At 47.8% G+C, this 17,581-nt stretch overlaps 1 protein-coding gene across 2 annotated transcripts in view; it reads left to right on the top strand.

The window, feature by feature from the left end:
* Positions 1-581: 581 nt before the first annotated feature.
* TASOR2 (transcription activation suppressor family member 2) overlaps positions 582-17,581 on the top strand; it is a 108,792-nt gene continuing 91,792 nt past the window's right edge. The window contains exons 1-4 of one of the 2 annotated variants that reach the window (XM_029077733.1): positions 582-851; positions 2,263-2,503; positions 3,786-3,878; positions 6,397-6,582. In XM_029077733.1, the coding sequence (XP_028933566.1) occupies positions 6,528-6,582 (55 nt within the window). In that variant the 5' untranslated portion in view covers positions 582-851; positions 2,263-2,503; positions 3,786-3,878; positions 6,397-6,527. The remainder of the gene's footprint in view (positions 852-2,262; positions 2,504-3,785; positions 3,879-6,396; positions 6,583-17,581) is intronic. The other variant, XM_039913870.1, reaches the window with a different exon arrangement.

Raw genomic sequence — 17,581 nt, 5'->3', positions numbered from 1 at the left:
ACACATTAAAGAAAGCAGCTGTCTCCAGCTGGAGGAAACCCAGAGAATCAGCTCCCACTGCCTCAGACTTCACTCCCTCCCCATTAGAGACATTCCTTAGCCTCTGGTTAAGCAGGAGAGGGAGGGAAGGGTGGAGAGGACACCACCTATAGTTTTGTCAGAATAAACAGGACAACAATACTCAGTGATGGGTTTCTGAGGAAAAGCTGATTATCCAGAATACCTGGGAAGGAGGTTAAAGTAATCAAATCGAAAGTCTGGATAACCAAGTAAAATGGGATTTGGAGAGGCCAAAGTTGGCCCTCGTTCATAAATTTCCAGATATTTCAGATTTGGGGTGGTGATCCAACCTAGCACAGGTTCAGATAATTCATTTGGGACAATGTTCTCTTCCCGTGATGTGCACTGAAGTGTGTCGGAATCTGTTTAAACATTTTCTAGCGAAAACATCCATTCCCACTGGGGGACTACTGCAGACATGGTTGGGATGGTTTAAAGAGTGTCCTATTTCTCTCCACGAGTCTCTTTTGCTGTCTCTGTGTCTGTCCTCTGTCTCTTCTCTTTTTGTCTCTCTCTGTGCCCCTTCTGCTTCTCTCTGATCTTTGCTCCTTCTTCTCCACTCCCCAACTTTAGTCTCCTCTTTTCTCCCAGCCTCATCAATGGAGCTGAGGGGGTCTAAATTCTTGTCCTGTAAAATCAGGGCCGGGTGACCATCTCTTGAACCCCACCGGACAGCAAGACTCCCTGAAGGCTCAGGCTGGGGCCATGGTCTCCCGGGGGCTGCTGGGAGACTCACTGCTAAGGACGCAACTTCAGCTCTTCTTCCTTCCCAAACGAAGGGTTAACACAAGGTCAGTGATGTAGATAATCGATCCACCCTCAACCCCACAAAATTTCTGTACCTATTGTTAAATTATATATTATAAATTATTCATATTAACATCTGTCTCCTCCTCTAGCCTGTAAGCTTGTTATGGGGGGGAAACGTGTCCACTAATTCTGTTGCATGTACTCTCCCAAGTGCTTAGTACAGTGCTCTGCACACAGTAAGCACGCGATAGATACCACTGATCCATCGATCGGATTGATAGAAGCCCAATTCCACAGGCAATTGGACAGGAGGTGAGCACCCTGGCTGATTTTTCTCCCCTAACGGTCAATCCCAGCAAAATCGTTGGGTGTTTTGGAACCAAATGTCTTTACAGCTTGAAACGAATAACTCCATGACCTCAACCATCACACATCCAGCCCCTGCTGTAATACATTTAGCCCTGCGATCTCAGAGTGTCCCGTAAATACCCCGGTCTGGGCAGCACATGTGCGAAGGACGAGCCGCCTCCAGAAACGGCTTTGGTTCGGGAGGCTGGAGACAGCACCGGTCTGCGTGCTGCAGGCATCTGGGAGCCATTTGCCAGCCCACACTGAAGCCAGGGCATTGTTAATGGCTTTCAGGGCGGTGCGGGGAGGGAGAGGACGGCTCTGAGGGCAGGGAAGAGTCCTCGGGCCGTGAAAGCCCTTGGACTTTGGTCTGGGCTCCCTGAACTTGTGCCCCGGGCACAGAGAAGCAGTGTGGCCTTCTGGGAGAAGGGTGATCCCGGGAGTCAGAGGACCTGCGTTCTCCTCCCAGCTCCTCCACTTGTCTGCTGTTTGATCTTGGCAAGACACTTCTACATCTGCAAAATAGGATCAAATACTTACTCCCCCGCCCTCCCAGACTGTGAGCCCCATGTGAGGCAAGGACGGCAGCTGACCTGATTACTTGGTATCTACCACAGTGCTCGGCACCTAGTAAGTGCTGAATGAATACCACTGTTGTATGCTCGTAGAGCTTTGGGCTACCGATGGTGAAATTTTATCAGTAGATTTGAGTGTGACTGATAAAACCCATGCATGACCGATCTAGTCCCTTTCGTCTTGGCACATACGCAGAGATGGCCCTGGCTAACGCTATGCCAGTCATTGCATTTGCTTACCCACATCGCCTGGTGTTATTCCTATTTCTCCCCCCTTTATTTCTAAACCCCATCTAGACCGTAAGCTCACTGGGGTCAGGGAATGTGTCTATTTATTGGTATACTGTACTCTCCAAAGCACTTAGAACAGTGTCTGCACACAGTAAGCGCTCAATAAATGCAACTGACTGACCGACTGACTAAATGCTGTTCTGTCTTCCCTCTCTGTCCAGCTATGCTATGTCATTTGCTCCATTGTGTCTTTAAAATGTGTCTTCTGTCCAACCTGGTTATACTTTTCTCGTTTCAGCATGAGCACATGGGTGCGCACGCACACACATACACACAGAGTTTGAGGACATCAGCGACTTCTGCAATCGTTCAAATGCTTCAGACCTCCTCTGAGCCCATGTCGACGATGGTTTGGACAAGTGAAGTTCCCAGAAGTTTCAGAAATAAACCCAGATCATGTCAAAACCAACCCTGGACTAGTAGCACTAGCAGAAAGTCTACTCCCAGGGTGCATGATTCTTCCGCCCACACGGGCAAGGGTAAGTCCGTGGATGGAGGGGGAAGGGGCTGAATTCTACTACTGAAGGGACATCCCCTGGAAGTTTAGCTGGACAGAGAGGCGAGAAGGAAGGGGAGGGACACCCTCCCACCCCATACATGCACTTATCAGAGAGCTGAAGGGTGTGGAAGGGCCCCAGACTGATGGGCCTCCTTAGGAAGAAGGAGAAGCAGTGTGGTCTAGTGGATAGAGCATGGGCCTGGGAGTCAGAGGACCTGGATTCTAATCCCGGCTCCACCACTTTTCTGCTGTGTGACCTTGGGGAAGTCACTTAACTTCTCTGTGGTAGGCCTGAATTAGAACCCAGGTGCTCTGCCTCCCAGATCCATGCTCTTTCCACTGGGCCACGCTGGGGTCTTTGGCTGGTCTCAGGGACACTCTAACCAATCACTGTCACCCACCCAACTCACTCTATCCCCTCACTCCATTCCTCCTCAATCGATCCATCAATCGTATTTACGGAGCACTTACTGTCTGCACAGCACTGTACTGAGAGCTTGAGAGCGTACATTCTAACAGAGTTGATAGGCACGTTCCCTGTCCATAACGAGCTTACAGCCTAGAGGACCTGTCCTGAGGAAACCAGGCCAGAAAGAGGGGCAGAGGCTTTGCCTGGGTTCCTGGGTGCAGTAGGAGCCAGAAATGGAACCCAGCCCTCTGAACACCCAGCCACACTGCCACGGTACCAAGCGTGGACTGTGGGGGAGGGGAAAGGAAAGAGAAAGAGCAGCCTGGGAAAAAAGAAAAGACGATTTCCCAGTGCTCTCCGCCCACATAAGCACAAGGTAGTTCCTCATGTGTCTGGGTGAGTCTGTCTGTGTGTGTCTCCAGTGGCAACACAAGGCTGGGCATCTCTACCCCAACCAGCCTCTGCAGCAATATTGGCGGCTGCATCGACCACTGCCTGCCCCCAGCATCTTCTCAAACACTCCACTCAATTCAGTCCTCCAGGCACCCTAGTCATTTGGAGCAGTGAACAAAGCAGGAGGAAGTGTGGTCCGGGGGAAAGAGCATGGCCGGACAGCCAGGAGAACAGGGTTCTCAAGCCAGCTCTAGCACTGACCCGCTGCGTGGCCTCGGGCAAGTCGCTTAATCTCTCTGGGACTCAGTTTCCTCATCTGTAAGAAGGGGCTAAGATACCCACTTTCCCTTTCAGACTGGCAACCTCACATGGGAGAGAAACTGTGTCTAGCCAGATCACCCCATATCTACCCAGTGCCTGGCCCATAATAAATGTTTAACATCCATCATTATTATTACAGGGGGGCACCTTGGCAATATCTGCCAGGCCATCGTCCTTCCCGCCACGTGGTAGAGACCTGAGCCGGGGGACTCAGTACAGTGCTCTGCACACAGTAAGTGCTCAATAAATACGATTGAATGAACGTCACCTGGAGCAGAACGCCCTTTGCAGAATGTCCTGGCTGAAGCCCAGCCTCTGGTCTTCCTCCAGCGAGCACCCTCCCTAATGCGCGCTGATGAAAATGCCACCGGTTGGGCTCAGAGGCTAAAAATAACTGCCCTGAAACCTGGGGGTCAGAGGGCTCCCCGAGGAGGGAGGAAAGCAAGGGATGATGTCAGCCCTCAGGAGTTGCTGACTTTCCCTCCCGCATTCCCTGGGCCTCTCGGTGCAGTGGGTAACTGCAATGGAATCCGGGGGCTCTTTGTGCTCTGGGAACTGTCACCCCATCCCCCGGCCCACCAGGCCCCTCGGTGCAGGAGCGCACCCTCTCAGGCCAGAGCTAATCCGATTTGGGTTCTGACGTCCTTTCAGGGAAGGCTCAGGAAAGAAATAAGACTCCGAGCCTTGTTTTTTGGGAAACCAGCTCCCTCCCCGTGGGTCTCTGCCTGCCTGCATATACCGCATCTGTGCTGGGGTTGGGGTAGAATCACCGTGGGGAGGGGGCTTGGGAGAGAGTGCCCCAGCAGGGAGATTTCTGCTTGGTCGCATCCCCTCCCCCCTCTCACCCCCTCCCCATCCCGGCGGCTCTGAACTGTCTTCGGCCAATGGGACGGGACCGACCCCCAGCCCGCACACCTTCGTCACTGATGGGAAAACTGGAGTGTGCCCCAGCGGTAAACAAACACTAGTTATTTCAGAAACTCACCCCAGAATAGCCAATTGCCCGAATAGGCAAGATCGCTCTCCTGGCCTTGAGAAAGGCAGGCTTTGAGGAATGGATGATTTTTCCAGGCCTAAAGTGGCTCCCTGGCTTATTATAACTTTTTGGTCCTAATTTTAGTTTTCATTTTAGTTTCCATTTGTTTTGAAACTTGCTGCCCAACGGGATGGGGGAGGCGGTGGGGAGCGGGGAGATCTCAGACCGTTCCCAGACTCCGGGGATGTGGCGGCCGGGCGGAGAAGCAGTGCTATCTGGCCGGGGTCTCTGAGCTCACAGCTTTTTCCTGGCCGCCGGCCGCTGGGCAGATCCAAGCTGCCGGGTGGACTGGTTGGAATGCTGCTGCCGGCACGCCCACCCAGGAGTGTCTGACCACGAGGGGTCACGCTGTCTGTAAGACAAGAGGCAGGAGGCCACGACCGGCCGGTCTCTTGGAGTCCAGGGCCAGCCAGGAGGAGGAGGAGCTGACGGCCTCACACGAGTCCCTCAGCAAACTGCTCCCCATTGTTCATCAGCGTGGCCTGTGGAAAGAGTCCGGGCCTGGGAGTCAGAAGGACCTGGGTTCTAATCCCTGCTGTGTGACCTTGGGTAAATCACTTTATTTCTCTGTGCCTCAGTTACCTCCTCTGTAAAATGGGAATTAAGATTGGGAGCCCAGTGTGGAACAGGGACTGTGTCCAGCCCAATTACCTTGAATCTATCCCGGGGCTCGATACTGTGTCTGGCACATAGTAAGCACTTGACAAATACCACAGTTATTATTATTATTATTATTATTGAGAACTCCCTAAAGACTTCTGTGAACCATCTTGCCCTAGCCCCATCCCCCTCCTATCATTCATCATTCAATCAATGGTATATGTTAGGCATCTATTGTGAGCAGAGCACTTGGGAGAATCCAAAAGATTCCACAACAAGGCTCAGTGGAAAGAGCATAGGCCTGGGAATCAGGAGAACTGTGTTCCAATCTCGGCTCCGCCACGAGCCTGCCTTGTGACCTTGGGTCTTGAACCTTGGGCAAGTCCCACATTTTCCCTGCACTTCTATTTCCTCATCTATTAAATGGGGAATCAAATACCTGTTCTCCCTCCCACTTAAACTTTGAGCCCCATAAGGGCCGGAACTGCGTCGGATCTAATTGTATTGAATCTCCCACAGTGCTCGGCACACAGTGAGGGTCAGTGCCAGGCAGAGCAAACAGGAAGTGTAGCCTCATGGCAGAGTCCCGTGGACAGGCAGGTCCTATCCTTTGGGTCAAGCTCCCGGGCACATGGCTGGAGGACACCAGAAGCAACATCTGGGAAAATGAGGAACAGTTATAGATGATCCGGGATGGATAGGCTATCCTCTAGACTGTAAGCTCATTAATGGGCAGGGCATTGTACTCTCCCAAGTGCTCAGTATAGTGCTCTGCACATAGTAAGTGCTCAGTAAATGCCACTGCTTGCTTCCTTGATTGATTGATTGATTGATTGATTGATGTGAAAGAGCCATATAGATGTGGCTTATATGGGATCTTGGGAGGGCAGGCAAAGGGGATGACAATTCAGGAGTCCGAGTAGCCAGGTAGACCCAGTGTCTGACAGGTCCTACAGCAGAGCTTTCACAAACCTGTCCAACTCACCGATTCCACCCCACCTAAAAAAGCCTCTAATGGGAGGGTGGATTAGCTGAGAGACCCAGAATGGCAGACCAGACAACCTTTAATAGTACTCTCAGCCCTGCCAAAATGCCTGTTTTCACTCTGCTCCAGGATAGAATGGGATCGGAGAACGTTCTTCTGACGGAGCCAACCTGTTTGGGCCCTGGGTGCGGCTTTAGAGGGAACTGCTCGTTCCAGTTCATGGGTGATGTCAGTCCCAACTGCACCGGGAGTTTTCTTTAATGTGGGGTTTCCGGAGCACCTCGGTCACGGGCGAACTGGATGACCTGTGTAAAGGTACGTTGCAGAAGTATTGTGTTCTAGTTGTCTAATTTTTTTATGGTATTTGGTAGGCACTTCCATGTGTCAAGTATGGGGTAGATACAAGTTAATCAGGTTGCACGTAGTACCTGACCCATTTGGGACTCACAATCTAAGTAGGACAGAAAACAATTCAGCAAACTGAGGCACAGAGAAGTAAAGTGACTTGCCCAGGGTCACACAGCAGGCAAGCGATGGAGCCAGGATCGAAACCGATGTCCTCTATCCTAGGCCCATGCTTTATCCACTAGGCCACTCTGTTTTCCTATTCTCTATTCTCAAGCAAAGTGATTACCCCCAACCTCCCCTAGTTAAGCACACACTGCAATTCCTCATCTAAGGGGATCGGGCTGGGAGCCCCTCCCCCCGGACTCCCCCTCCAGCTGTTCTGTGAAGTGCCTACCACTTGTTGAATTGCTCTGACCCAGGGGAAGCAGACTGAAAGTAAAGCAGACAAGACTCCAGAGCTGACAACTCTTCTTTGCCCAAAAGTGCTGTGGGATTTTTCTTTCTTCTTTGGGTTTTGTTTTACACAAAGCACATTTCAAGAGGCCTGGGTCGGCGGGGCTCAAAGCCTGAATTTGGGTGGTTGGTGCTTGGGAGGTCACAGCGAAGTCACCGCAGACAATAGATGAGAAGGCTCATTAGAGGTTCTGCAATTGTCCAAGTGTCTGGGCCTGTTGTTTGATTGGGTTCTGGCTCAGCATCACTGCTTTAAGGGAGGACACAATGGAGAACAGAGAGCGGACCCCAGAGGAGGAATGTGAGGAAGCAGGAGGGATTTTGTTTCTGTCCCCTCTCCTTCTCGAAACTGCACGGGGGAAACTGAGGCATAGATGAATGACTTTCCAGCTCCACCGGGGAGAATGATTCAATTCTTATTTTGGCCAGAGAATCCTGAGTTTTAGTCCCAGTTCTGACCCAGATGTGCTGTGAAAAGTGACTTGCCCAGCTGGGAGGGCAGTGTAGTCTAATAGAAGGCATATGGGTTGGGAATCAAGAGATCCGGACTCAATCGTATTTATTGAGCAGTTACTGTGTACAGAGTACTGTACTTAGTGCTTGGGAGAGTACAGTACAACAATAAACAGACACATCCCTTGCCCACAATGAGTTTACAGTCTAGCGGGCAGGTGTTAGTTGAGGCTCTGCCACTTGCCTGCTGTCTGGCCTTGAGCAAGTTACTTAACTTCTCCGTGTCTCAGCTTCCTCATCTGTAATATAAAGATAAAATACTTGTTCTCCCTTCCTCTTAGACTGTCAACTTCAGGTGAGACAGGAACTGTGTCCAATCTGATTATTTTGTATCCACCTGAGCATTGAACACATAGTAAGAACTTAATAAATACCACAGTTATGATTTCTTAGAGAAGCAACGTGGCCTACTGGATAGAGCATGGGCCTGGGAGTCAGAGGACCTGGGTTCTAATCCCGGCTCCGCCACTTATCTGCTGTGTGACCTTGGTCAAGTCATTTCACTTCTCTGTGCCTCAGGTTGCTCATCTGTAAAATGGGGATTAAGACTGTGAGCCCCGCTTGGGACAGGAACTGTAACAAACCTGATTCACTGGTATCTACCCCAGAGTTTAGTACTGTGCCTGACACAGAATAAGTGCTAACAAATACCATAAAAAAATTCAATTAGGTAAGGCCTCAGTTTCCCCATTTGTAAAATGGGCTGAATGGAACACCTCTTTCTCACCCTCCGCCCCTACCAGGGTACAGTAAGAACTATGAGGACTGATGGATAAATAAACCTGACTGGCTCTGAATACATAAAGTGCTTTGGAAATGCTTAATAAGTCGTCTGGGTCTCCTCAGAACTTCATCTTTCTTGCTGCTTCATGTCTCGGCACACATGCCTTTTCTGCTCTAATTTTTTTGGCCGGCAGTTTGGTTGGGTTTAAAAAAAAAAAGACATACAGCCCCAGAGGCCCAGCTTGAAAGGGTTTATGTGTGTGTCTGTCTGTCTCTGTCTGAAAAGCCGTCCCTCTTGGCTTGGCTCCCCGAGCCGGAAAGAAACGGAATCCCCACTCTCGGTATCGGATATCTCGTGTTCTCTTGGCCCTGGTGTGGATCCTGAACTCTTCATGGAAACCAGTCTCTGGGAGCAGGGCCTGTTTCCCTGGCTTTGGGCTGACGTGCTCCCCGCCCGGCTTCTTTTTCTCCCTGCACCTGAGCTCCTCAGGATATGCCTGCCACTTGGATCCCAAAGCGCTCCCTCTTTCCGTTATGGGCAGGGAACGTCTCTGCTAATTCTGTTGTATTGTGCTCTCCCAACCGCTTAGAACAGTGCTCTGAATATAGTAAATGCTCAATAAATACCATTGATTGATTGTTTGGGCCAGCATTTCCAAGTGGTTCCTATTAAATTAGTAATAATAATGTTGGTATTTATTAAGCGCTTACTATGTGCCGAGCACTGTTCTAAGCGCTGGGGTAGACACAGGGGAATCAGGTTGTCCCACGTGGGGCTCACAGTCTTAATCCCCATTTTACAGATGAGGGAACTGAGGCACAGAGAAGTTAAGTGACTTGCCCACAGTCACACAGCCGACAAGTGGCAGAGCTGGGATTCGAACTCATGAGCCCTGACTCCAAAGCCCGTGCTCTTTCCACTGAGCCACGCTGTAGTATTTTACTTTGGGTCCCCCAAATCCATCACGTTAGCTCTACCGCAGCTCTTTTATTTTCTCCTGGGTACTCACCCTCCCACACCTTCCCACACTGCCCCATACCCTTCCACACCCTCTCACACTGTTCCACCCTCTCTCATGCCCTCCACACCCACAGGATTTACCAGCATATCATTACGCTCTATTATTTCTTCCTCGGTAATAATCGTAATCATAATAATTGTGGTATTTGTTAAACGCTTACCACATATCAAGCATTAAATTAAGGGCTGGGGTCGAAACAAGACAATCAGATTCCACATGGGGTTCAGAGTCCAAGTAGGATGGAGAACAGGTATTGAATCCCCATTTGGCAGATGAGGGAACTGAGGCACAGAGAAGTGAAGTGAGCTTAGCAGTGATTGTAAACTCTTTGAGGCCAGGGAGCTACCTACTATATTGTACTCACTCAAGCATTTAGTATAGTTCTCTGCATACTCTGAGTGCTCATTTAATACCATTCATTGATTGATTGAGGAAACTGAAGCCCAGAGAAGTTGTGACTTCTCATCTGTAAAATGGGGATTCAATACCTGTTCTCCCTCCTACTTAGACTGTGAGCCCAATGAGGGACAGGAACTATGACCGACCTGATTACTTTTTATCTACCCCAGCATTTAGTAAAGTGCTTGGCACACAGTAAGTGCTTAACAACTACTATTTTTTTATTATTATAATCAACAACAATAAAATTAATATCAGTCTTACCTATGAATTATTTTAATGTCCGTCTCCCCCTAAGCAGCATGGCCTAGTGGAAAGATCTCGGTTCTGAGGGTCAGAGGATCTGGGTTCTAATCCCAGTTTTGCACTTGCCTGCTGTGTGGCCTTGGGCAAATCACATAACTTCTCTGTGCCTCAATTTCCTCAACTGTAAAATGGGGATTCAATGACTGTTCTCCCCGCTATTTAATCTGTGAGTCCCATGTGTTCAATTATATCCTACCTGCTTAATTATATCTACTCAGGGCTTATAACAGTGCTTAACACATAGTAATCCTTTCTATCTCACCACTATCTTCTCCATCTCACAAGCCCATAACTTCGGCTTTGTCCTCGACTCTTCTCTCTCCAATCCACCCACATGTTCAATCTGTCACCAAATCCTGTCGCTTCTACCTTCACAAAATTGCTAAAATCTGCCCTTTCTCTTCCATCCAAACTGCTACAGTGCTGATCCAAGCATTTATCTTATTCTGCCTTGACTACTATATCTGCCGACCTCCCTGCCTCCTGTCTCTCCAACTCCTGTCTGTACTTCACTCTGTTGCACGGATCATTTATCAACAAAAACGTTCAGTCCATGTCTCTCCACTCCTCAAGAACCTCCACTGCTTGCCCATCCACCTCCGCTTCAAACAGAAACTCCTTATCACTGGCTTTAAAGAACTCCATCAGCTCACCCCACCCTACCTCTCTTCACTTTTGTCCTGCCACAGCCCAGCCCATACACTCTGCTCCCTTAGATCCAGTTTACTCAAAGTGCGCAGATCTAGTCTATCTCACTGCCAACCCCTTTTCCATGTCCTTCCCCTAGCCTGGAACTTCCTCCTCTTCCATGTATGCCAGACCACCACTCTCTCCACCTTCAAAGATTATTAAGGACACATCTCCTCCAAGAGACCTTTCCCAATTTAGCCCTCTTTCCCCCAGCTCACTTTTCCTTCTGTGTTATCTAATGCACTTGAATCTGTGACCTTTGGACATTGAATATTCGCCGTACCGCACCCCCTCAGCACTTATGTACATATCTTTAAATTATACTTTATAAGTTGTTTTTTATTCCTACTAATGTCTTTTTCTCCCTCTAGGCTGTAAGCTTGTTATGGGCAGGGAATGTGTCTGCTAATTCTGTTGTACTGTACTCTTCCCTGTAGTCTGCACATAGTGAGTGCTTAACAAATACGTTTTTTGAAAACAGCTCCTTGAGGGCAGGAATTGTGTTTACTAATTCTACTGTATTGTCCCAAACATTTAGTATAGTACTCTGCATGAAGTAAGCACTTAATAAATACTATTTATTTTTTCAGCCTGTGGATTAGGCTGTAAGTAAACTAAAGAGACCAGATCGGCGTATTTGAGTTCCACCGAAGAGCAACAGCAGTAACAGCCTGGAGCTGGATGTAGGTGAACAAAAGCCTCTTTGTAATGAGGCACGATAATGTTCCCTACTGTACAGAAAAGGCCAGGTTGCATCAAGAGCAGTTTTGTTTACACTCCCTAATAGGGAAAATGATAACCCCTGGAGGGAATGAAGTCTTTTATGGCACTTCTATGGCATTCCTCCGCTGACAAATAGCTCCCATTGACGAACAGGGCCGGAAAGAGCAATCTTCCATTCAGAGAAATTTAAAAAAAATCAGAGGTGTAAAAATCAAACAGGATTTCGGCGGGCAGAGGACTTTCCAGAACTTGCACCACCTCTTTCTAGATCAAGGTTTCACAAGAAAGTGTATCTGGTGACAAATCTGCTGCCCGCGGTGATAATGATACTGACCTGTTCAGGATAACACTGGCTGCTACTTCTGCTCCCTGCCCACAGATTATGGAAAACTGGACTCTAATAATGAGAGTAAAAATCACTAATCAAACAATCGATGGTATTTAGTGAGCACTTACTACTTACAGAGAAACAGCATGGCCTAGGAGAGAGAGCCTGGGACTCAGAGGACATGGGTTCTAATCCCAGCTCTACCCTGTACCTGTTGTGTGACCTTGGGCAAGTCACTTATCTTCTCTGTGCCTCAGTTCCCTCATCTGCAAAATGAGGATTCAACAAGCTGGAAAAACCAACAATCAATTCAGAGGAAATCCCAAAATCCTTACCCCAGGCCCACTCCATGCATGAGGAGGGAAAGCCACTTAACTTTCCTAGGCCTCAGTTTCCTCGTCTGTAAAATGGGGATTAAATACGAGTTCTCCCTCCTACTCAGACTGTGGGACCAGATTACTTTGCATCAGTGCTTAGTTCAGTGCTTGACACATAGTAAGTGCTCAACAAATACCACAATTGTATTTTATCATTATTATTATTATTCCAGCAGTAGGGAACAACGCTGGAATTAAGCTCACAGGTTTTAATAAGCATTAAAAATGTTAGCAATATCAACTGAATCACAACCACAAAGCTTGGCTTCTTAGGGAAAAAAACCCATTTCCTTCTTCCCAAGGTGCTTTTCAAAGACTCTTACCAATAGTGTCCCTTAACATCTAGCTACCAAGCAAAAACCAGTAAGGCTCTACACCTCCCTTGCTGACAGATTTTGGGGTTTTTTTTTTCAGTGGTGAAGGGCTAGGGAGTTATGGTGTTGGTCAAGCGCTTACTGTGTGTCAGGCACTGTCCCACAGAGGGCTCACAGTCTTAATCTCCAATTTACAAATGAGGTGACTGAGACACAGAGAAATTAAGTGACTTGCCTAAGGTCACACAGCAGTCAGGTGGTAGAGGCAGGATTAGAACCCAAGTCCTCTGGTTCCCAGGACCGTGTTCTTTCCACTAAGCTATGTCGCTTGTGTGACAGGATTGTCAGAGCTTTGTAATTCCCTGAAACTCTTTCTATCTTCAGATCGGGCTCCTCAGGGAAGGCTTATTTGGTGAGTGGCATGTTGCTGTGCATCCTGGCCTGCGGAGGACTGATCCTTTATGTTAGACCCAATCTCTTGCTGTGCATTTCCTCACCGTTGTCTAATCTGAGTTGCATTTTTGAGTGGCTTGCATGGTATCTGCAAACAGGGCCTGGGAAATCATCCGAGCACAATGTGAACCAGGGCACCACCCCTCATTTCCTGTTGGTTGAGAGAGAAGAATAAGGGGCCAGTGATGAGGGTCACACCTAATCAGCCACCTGATGGACTCAGAGCTAAATCACCAGCAACAAGCTGGAAAAACCAACAATCAATTCAGAGGAAATCCCAAAATCCTTACCCCAGGCCCACTCTATGCATGAGGAGGGAAACCTGCTTAACTTTCCTAGGCCTCAGTTTCCTCGTCTGTAAAATGGGGATTAAATACGAGTTCTCCTTCCCCCTTAGATTGTGAGCTCCACGTGGGACAGGGACTGTGTCAAGCTCCATATGGGTCAGAGACTGTGTCAGATCATGGTTTAGCAGATAGAGCATGGGCCTGGGACCTGCTGTGTGGTCTTGAGCAAGGCACTTCACTCCTCTGTGCCTCAGTTATGTGGTTCAGTGGAAAGACCCCGGGCTTGGGAGTCAGAGTTCATGGGTTCGAATCCTGACTCTGCCACTTGTCAGCTGTGTGACTGTGGGCAAGTCACTTAACTTCTCTGTGCCTCAGTTCCCTCATCTGTAAAATGGGGATTAACTGTGAGTCTCACGTGGAACAACCTGATTACCCTGTGTATACCCCAGCACTTAGAACAGCACTCTGCACATAATAAGCGCTTAACAAATACCAACATTATTATTCATCTGTAAAATGGGGATTAAGACTGTGAGCCCCATGCAGGACTGGAACTGAGTTCAACCCAATTTGCTTGTATCCACTCCAGCGCCTAGTACGGTCCCTGGCTCGAGATAAGTGCTTCATAAATACCACAATTGATATTACTATTATTATCTGATTATCTTGTATTTACCCCGGTGCTTAGCAATCAATCAACCAATGGAATTTATTGAGAGTTTACTGTATGCAGAGCACTGTATTAAGATCTTGGGAGAGTAAGTAAAATTATATATTCTAAATTATATATTTATATTAATGTCTACCTCCTTCTTCTCAACTGTATGCTCACTGTGGTCAGGGAACATGACTGCCAATTCTCTTACATTGTACTCTCAATAAAGTGATGGACTGATTGAGAGTACAATGGAAGAGAGGTGGTAGACATATTCCCTGGCCACAAGACACTTACAGTCTAAAGGTGGCAGTTGGCACAAAGTAAGTGTTTAACAAATATCATTTTTATTATTATTTCTGACCCAAGCTGACCAAACTTTGCTCTTCTCAAAGTCAGCTAATCAACAAAGGAGAACTAAGCCCCCACACAGTGTATTAAGGGATTTGGGCCACACAGAATAAAGACCACCCTCTGCTACCCAGGAGCTTACAGTCTCAGATGTGTTGGCAATTGCCCAAAGGCCATATATTCAACAGCCTAAAAGTATTAACCATTAAGCAATGGCCTTTAAAATCAGTCAGGACCATCCATCAATCAATAGTATTTATAGAGCACTTCCTGTAAGTACAGAGTATTGTACTAAATGCTTGGGAGTTAGTAGGATTAATAAAGTTAATAATAATTATTATTATTATGGTATTTATTAAGCCCTTACTAAGCACTGTTCTAAGTGCTGGGGTAAATACAGGGTAATCAGGTTGCCCTAGGTGGGACTCACACTTTTAATACCCATTTTACAGATGAGGTAACTGAGGCACAGAGAAATGAAATGGCTTGCCCAAGGTCACACAGCAGACAAGTAGCAGAGCCGAGATTAGAACAAGCCTGTGCTCTTTAATAGGTACAATCTCTCTGCCCTCCAAGAGCTTGCCATCTAGTAGCTGAGATAGACACAGAAATAATTTACAACAGATAGGAGGAAGAAGTGTGTTTAAATTGGGTGAGGACTAAAAAGAGTGAGAAGCAGCTTTGCCTAATGGAAAAAGCATGTCTCTGGGAGTCAGAGGACCTGGGTTCTAATCCCGGCTCTGCCAATTCACTTCTGTTCGATATTAGGCAAGTCACTTCACTTCTCTGTGCCTGAGTTTACCCATTAATTAATCAGTCAATTGCATTTATTGAATTCTCACTGTGCACAGAGCACTGGGCACAGTTCTTGGGAAAGTTCTTGGGAAAGTGCAATATCACAGAGTTACTAGACATGTTCCCTGCTCACAGTGAGCCTAGAGTCTAAAGGGGGAGACAGACTGCTAGACCCCTGATCTTTCCACTAAGCCAAGCTGCTTCCCTACTCACTCCACAGACCAGGGGTAGGCAGTGGATCCTTGCTCACTAATGATACAGAGGAAAGTCCCTTCATCCTCTCCACTTCTTACAGGACCCTTCAGGACAGTTTCTGGCCTATGGTTTCTTTTTGTTTTAAATGAGGATGCAGTATGTTTGCTCCTCTGAGAAAATTGTTTGGACTAAAACGTGTACAAGAATGTCTTTGTTTTGACTAATTAACTCTTCCCTTGAGTTTAAATCAGGATCTCAAATCAAGTACCTTTGTCCTCTGTTGCGTGAGAAGAAGGTCTGGGAAGTGCTCTCTCAGCACATCTGGAGGGAAGAAGGGGGAGGATAAAGGTCTGATGCATTTTATTTTAATAATAATGTTGTATTTGTTAAGCATTTACTACAGGCCAAGCACTTTGTAAGTACAAAACTTTCCCATCAGATGTAGTCACTGTCCCACATGGGGCTCACAGTCTAAGGTGGAAGGAAAACAGGTTTTTAAACCCCATTTTAATGATGAGGAAACCAAGGTAGGAAGAAGTGACTTGCCTGAGGTCACACAGGAGGCAAGTGGCATAGTCAGGATTAAAATTCAGGTTTTCTGGCTCCCAGGTTGGGCTTTTTCCATTAGGCCACACTGCTTCTTTTCTCCTGATTAGCTCTCTAAATGCATGACCAGCATGGTCAGATCCTTCACTTCTGGGTATTTTTTGCTATTGGCTTTCCCCCACCCACCTTTCATCCCAGTGTTTGCAGGGAAAGTTGGCAACCTAAGGTTCAGAGTAAACCCTTCACAGGCTCTGGCCCTGGGTCAAGCTCTTTGCAGCAGAGAGGCCGGACACAGGACCCCAGACTCCTGTGACATTACATGCATTGTTCCCAGGGAGAGAGCAATGGAATGGCAACCTGCAGAACATTTTTGGGGAAGCTGCCCAGACCTACAGGGTTTCACATGGGGACCCCTGACTCCCCTACTTTGCTCCTGAACTGTTGCATTCCCCTCCCAGATAGATCACTGTGAACATGGGCACCGCTTCCAAGCCACAAAACCTGGGAGCAGGAAGTTGAAAATAAAAGTATTGGACATCAAGGGATTATTATTATTATACTTACTAAATGTTTACTAAGTGCCAAGCACTGTTCTAAGTACTTGGGTAGATACAAGTTAATCAGGTTGGACACACTCGCTGTCCCACATGGAGCTCACACTCTTAATTGCCATTTTACAGATGAGGCAACTGAGGCCCAGAGCAGTTAAGTGACTTGCCCAAGGTGACACAGAAGACAGGTGCAGAGCCATTATTAGAACCCATGACCTCTGGCTTCCAGGCCCGTGCTCTTTCCTCTAGGCCATGCTGCTTGTACTGGACGTGATGCCAAACCTGCCTTCAAGACTGCTTGAAAATTGGGCAAATGGCCACTTTTCTGCAGGGCTTGGGTCCTGGTTGTAAAGGCTCAGATCAGTCTCCTAGGATGCAGAACTACCTTAGAATCGCAGGTGGGCTGCAGGGGTAATAGTAGTATTGATATTTATTGAGCGTCCAGTGAGTGCAATATACTGAACTAAGCACTTGGAAAATACCACCAGAAACACAAGTATCTGCTGTTCCTCGAGCATGGAGCTGGTGCGGATCTGAACCTGAGCTGAACCAGCCCCGATCCCCAGTGTCGGACGAGAGTGGACTCCTTGCCCGCTCTCCGATGGCCTGTCTAAGACTGCACCAAGGTGGGTCCAGGAAGAAGCCTGGATTCTGCCTTGCCCCAGGGGTCAGTGCTGTTGTCTGTTCAGAACTGAAGGGGTCTTGAGTCACACAAGTGAAAGCCAGGCGGAGTCGGTGGATCCAACATTACATCATGCTCTGGAGAGGACCCGCTCATTCAATTTCCCAGCAGCCTCAGTGTGACCGGGGCCATTCAGAGGCAGAATTAGCAGAAGAACTGTCAGCCCAGTGTACCGCAAACTTGACAGGAAATCCTTATCTCATCATTATCATCGGAGACCATACGTTGAGCACAAGTTTAGCAGACTCGGTCTGGTCTTCCGGGAGCTAGCAAAGCCTCTTTATGTTTGCATTGCTGGTGAGTCGAGTAATCAATCAATCCGCGGTATTTCTTAAGCACATACTGGGTGGAGAGCACTTGGGAGAGGATGATACAACAGAGTTGGTAGACATGTTCCCTGTCTACATGGAGCTTGCAGACTAGACGGGGAGACAGACATTAAATAAATTATGGATGCGTACATAAGTTTTGCCAGGCTGAGGGTGGGGTGAATATCAAGCTCTTAAAGGGGACAGATCCAAATGTAAGGTTGACGAACAAGGGAGAGGGAGTAGGGGAAAAGAGGGGCTAGACAAGGAAGACTTTGAGAGATGTGATTTTAGA

The sequence above is a fragment of the Ornithorhynchus anatinus genome, chromosome 13 (assembly GCF_004115215.2).
Source record: "Ornithorhynchus anatinus isolate Pmale09 chromosome 13, mOrnAna1.pri.v4, whole genome shotgun sequence".
NCBI classification, from domain to species: Eukaryota; Metazoa; Chordata; class Mammalia; order Monotremata; family Ornithorhynchidae; genus Ornithorhynchus; species Ornithorhynchus anatinus.
The sequence above is the reverse complement of the archived record's forward strand: the minus strand, read 5'-3'. Positions and strand labels throughout refer to the sequence as shown.